The following is a 3,069-nucleotide window of genomic DNA, read 5'->3' on the forward strand; positions in this document are numbered from 1 at the left end:
TAAATACATAATGTACTGTATGTCCTTCCCATCTTATATTAGATCTTTGCAGATTCTGTATTTTTTTATTTATGTATAAGGTGTAATACTTGCAATGTGTACTCATTGCTCACTTTTATACATGATGCTATCTGGCCGTGTAAAATATAGTATGTTGTATTAATATGTTTTTATTATTTGTGATATGGTAACATCTGTGTTTTCTTCTTTAAAGATGCTTCTCCTTTTGTCAAAGCAGCGCCGCCGACCAGTCATTTGGGCTCTCCCCCGCGCCAATGAGTGGTGGGATGTGACCGTCCTGGGATTCACACACACACAGTGGGTGAACAATTTCCGAATTGCGGAGGAAACCTTTTCATACCTTTGTGCAAGGCTACGTCCAGCGATGGAGAAGCAAAGCACAAACTTCAGAGCCAGTTTGCTGGTGAGGAAAAGAGTTGCCATTGCACTGTGGAACCTGGCTATCAACAGTGAATACAGAAGTATAGGTCATCTTTTTGGTGTCAGTAAATCATCAGTGTGCTGGTGTGTGCAGGACTTCTGTAAGGCTGTCTGCACATTGCTAGCTCCTGAAATTGTTCATTTTCCAGACAGGGAAAAGCTTAAAGACATGTCTGACTACTTTGAAAACAGGTGGGGCCTTCCACAGTGTGTTGGTGCTATTGATGGGTCACGCATACCAATAATAGCAACACAAGAACACCACACTGACTACTTCAACAGAAAGGGCTGGCATTCCATCATCCTCCATGGAGTGGTGGATGGAAAATGACTATTCTGGAGTGTGAATGTAGGAAAACCTGGGAGTTCACATGATGCTCAGGTTCTACGATTGTCCACATTTTGGGATTGGGTTGGGCAGAGAGGGCTGAACCCTCTTTGCACTAAGAACATTTGGGGGGTGAATGTTGGCTATTATGTGCTCGGGGACTCTGCCTACCCTTTACAAAATTGGCTCCTGAAACCATTTCCTGACAATGGCCGCCTGACACCAGAACAACAAACCTACAACAAGAAAACATCCAGGGCACGGGTCGTAGTTGAAAATGCTTTTGGAAGACTTAAAGGTAGGTGGCGGTGTCTTATAAAGAAGAATGACAGTGACATTCAACTTGTCAAATCCATGGTGCTTACTTGCTGTGCTCTTCACAATCTTTGTGAAAGTCACGGAGAAGACTTCCACCAGGATTGGAATACGTCTGCAGAAGAGCCAGTACGGGTAATAGCACAGGATATTGAAGATGAGTGCAATGAAATACGTCAGGCTCTGATGCGGCACCTCAACACCTAATTTCTTACCATGATTGTTTTAAAGTTTTAATAAAGTTTTACATTAATGAATCAGACACATCCAAAGTCTCTTATAAAATCTTTTATTCCACACAAAAAAATGTTCTTTCTATATTTTCTTACAAGTAAGAATTCAAAAAATAAAAAACATTTTTACAAAAAAAAACTAAAAAATTACCAAAAAAAAAAAGGTACAGGTCCTGTGCTGGCTGACAGGCACTATTGCCTTGGCGGTGGCCTTGGATCACGACTGGCTCCCAGCACTTGAACAAGCTGCCCAAGGACACCAAGGAAGGCCTGGTTGAAGGTAGCCAACTGCTCCATCTGCTGCCGGGCAATCTCAGCCTCCTGGCGCATAGCTTCCTGGGCATCCTGACGCAGTGCCTGAAACCACCGCTCAGAAAGGGTCTCCATCTTTTCCTGTTGTCTTTCCTCTACTGCCCTCATATCCTCAATAACTGTGCGCAGATCCAGCTGCAACCGTCTCCTTTCACCTGGAATATACAAAATACCAGAATATTGATTTAAGAAAATGCACAATTATAACTTTCACTCTGATCATAATGTCTTACCTCAGTGTGACGTGGTGCATTTGGCGTACTCTGTGGTTGGCTTGGTGTTGACGCAATCGTACTGGTGCTGCTGAAAGAAGTCGATGGACCATCGTCTGAAAAGTTTGAGGTATCATTGGAGAGTCCATCCACAGTATCTGAAAATGCACATATCAAGGGTTTAATACACAAACAACAAGAATAAGACACGGTGTACTATCTTATGGCAGTTATCATCAGGTAGTAAACAATGGGATGCAGAGTGGGTAAAAAAATGAGATGCCTATACTCTTCTGTACAGGTATTTAAATAAAAAATAATGGAACTATATCAGTTTAAAGGCTAAGGTAGAATGAGAGCATCAGAAATCTCCATTATCTTTTCTACAGTTGTCTTTTTCCTCAAAAATAGGGGCTGATTTATACAGACAGTACATTTCCCTATCCATTCTTTGATTAACTTTACTTGGTTAAAGTGCACTGTGGCTGCTTGAAATCATGCATGATAGCCTTTAATAGTAGTTTTATGCATATTCAGCACCTATTAATATTATCAAGCCCATACTAATTAAGCAAAACACCAGTCACACATTTTTCATTAATTATACAAAACAGTGCTGCGCTACTCCCTACCATTTTCTTTCAGTCCACTGTACAAATACAATTACATTTTTGGTGCAGAGTTAATGGTTTTGTGCAGTTATTTTTTTAAATGGGTAGCATAGGGAAAGCCAATGCCAAGCAGGAAGAAAAAAACTTACCAACAGGATCTATCATGGATTCGAGAAGTGCAGATGCAGATGAAGATGCAGAGTCCAGACCTCCTTCCCTGCCTTGGTTTGCCGGCCTATTCCCGTAAATGGCGTCCATGGCATCGTACCACTTCCAAGTACTTCGACTGTTTCCACTACAGCTGTTGGCATCCTTAATTTTTTTATATTGGACTTTAAGCTTCTTAAGCTTTGCCCTACACTGACCCGACGTCCGTTCAAATCCCTCGGCTGCCATCCGCTGGGAAATATCTTTATACACCTTTTCATTTCTCACTGATCCATCAAGCTCACTCTGAATAACGATGTCCGCAATTATAGTTAGGAAAGTGGATAGTTCCTGAGTCGACCAGACCCTGCTGTTAATTGCAGGCATCCTTCTCCTATATCTGGACTGAACTGCGCTTTCGTTTGACGACAGCAGTGACGTTTTCCTGTCCACCAATCAGTGGAATGTAT

The 3,069-nt window shown here is 41.8% G+C and overlaps 1 protein-coding gene across 1 annotated transcript; it reads right to left on the minus strand.

The window, feature by feature from the left end:
• Positions 1–1,509: 1,509 nt before the first annotated feature.
• LOC309548013 (uncharacterized protein) lies at positions 1,510–2,848 on the minus strand (the record flags this gene model as incomplete). Its single annotated transcript, XM_082247994.1, has 3 exons — positions 1,510–1,784; positions 1,844–1,999; positions 2,602–2,848. The coding sequence occupies 3 exons, from the start codon at positions 2,846–2,848 to the stop codon at positions 1,510–1,512; spliced, it is 678 nt and encodes a 225-aa protein (XP_082104120.1).
• Between the last annotated feature and the right edge of the window lie 221 nt (positions 2,849–3,069).

The sequence above is a fragment of the Pelophylax lessonae genome (assembly GCF_965119305.1).
Source record: "Pelophylax lessonae genome assembly, chromosome: 2".
Classification (NCBI taxonomy): domain Eukaryota; kingdom Metazoa; phylum Chordata; class Amphibia; order Anura; family Ranidae; genus Pelophylax; species Pelophylax lessonae.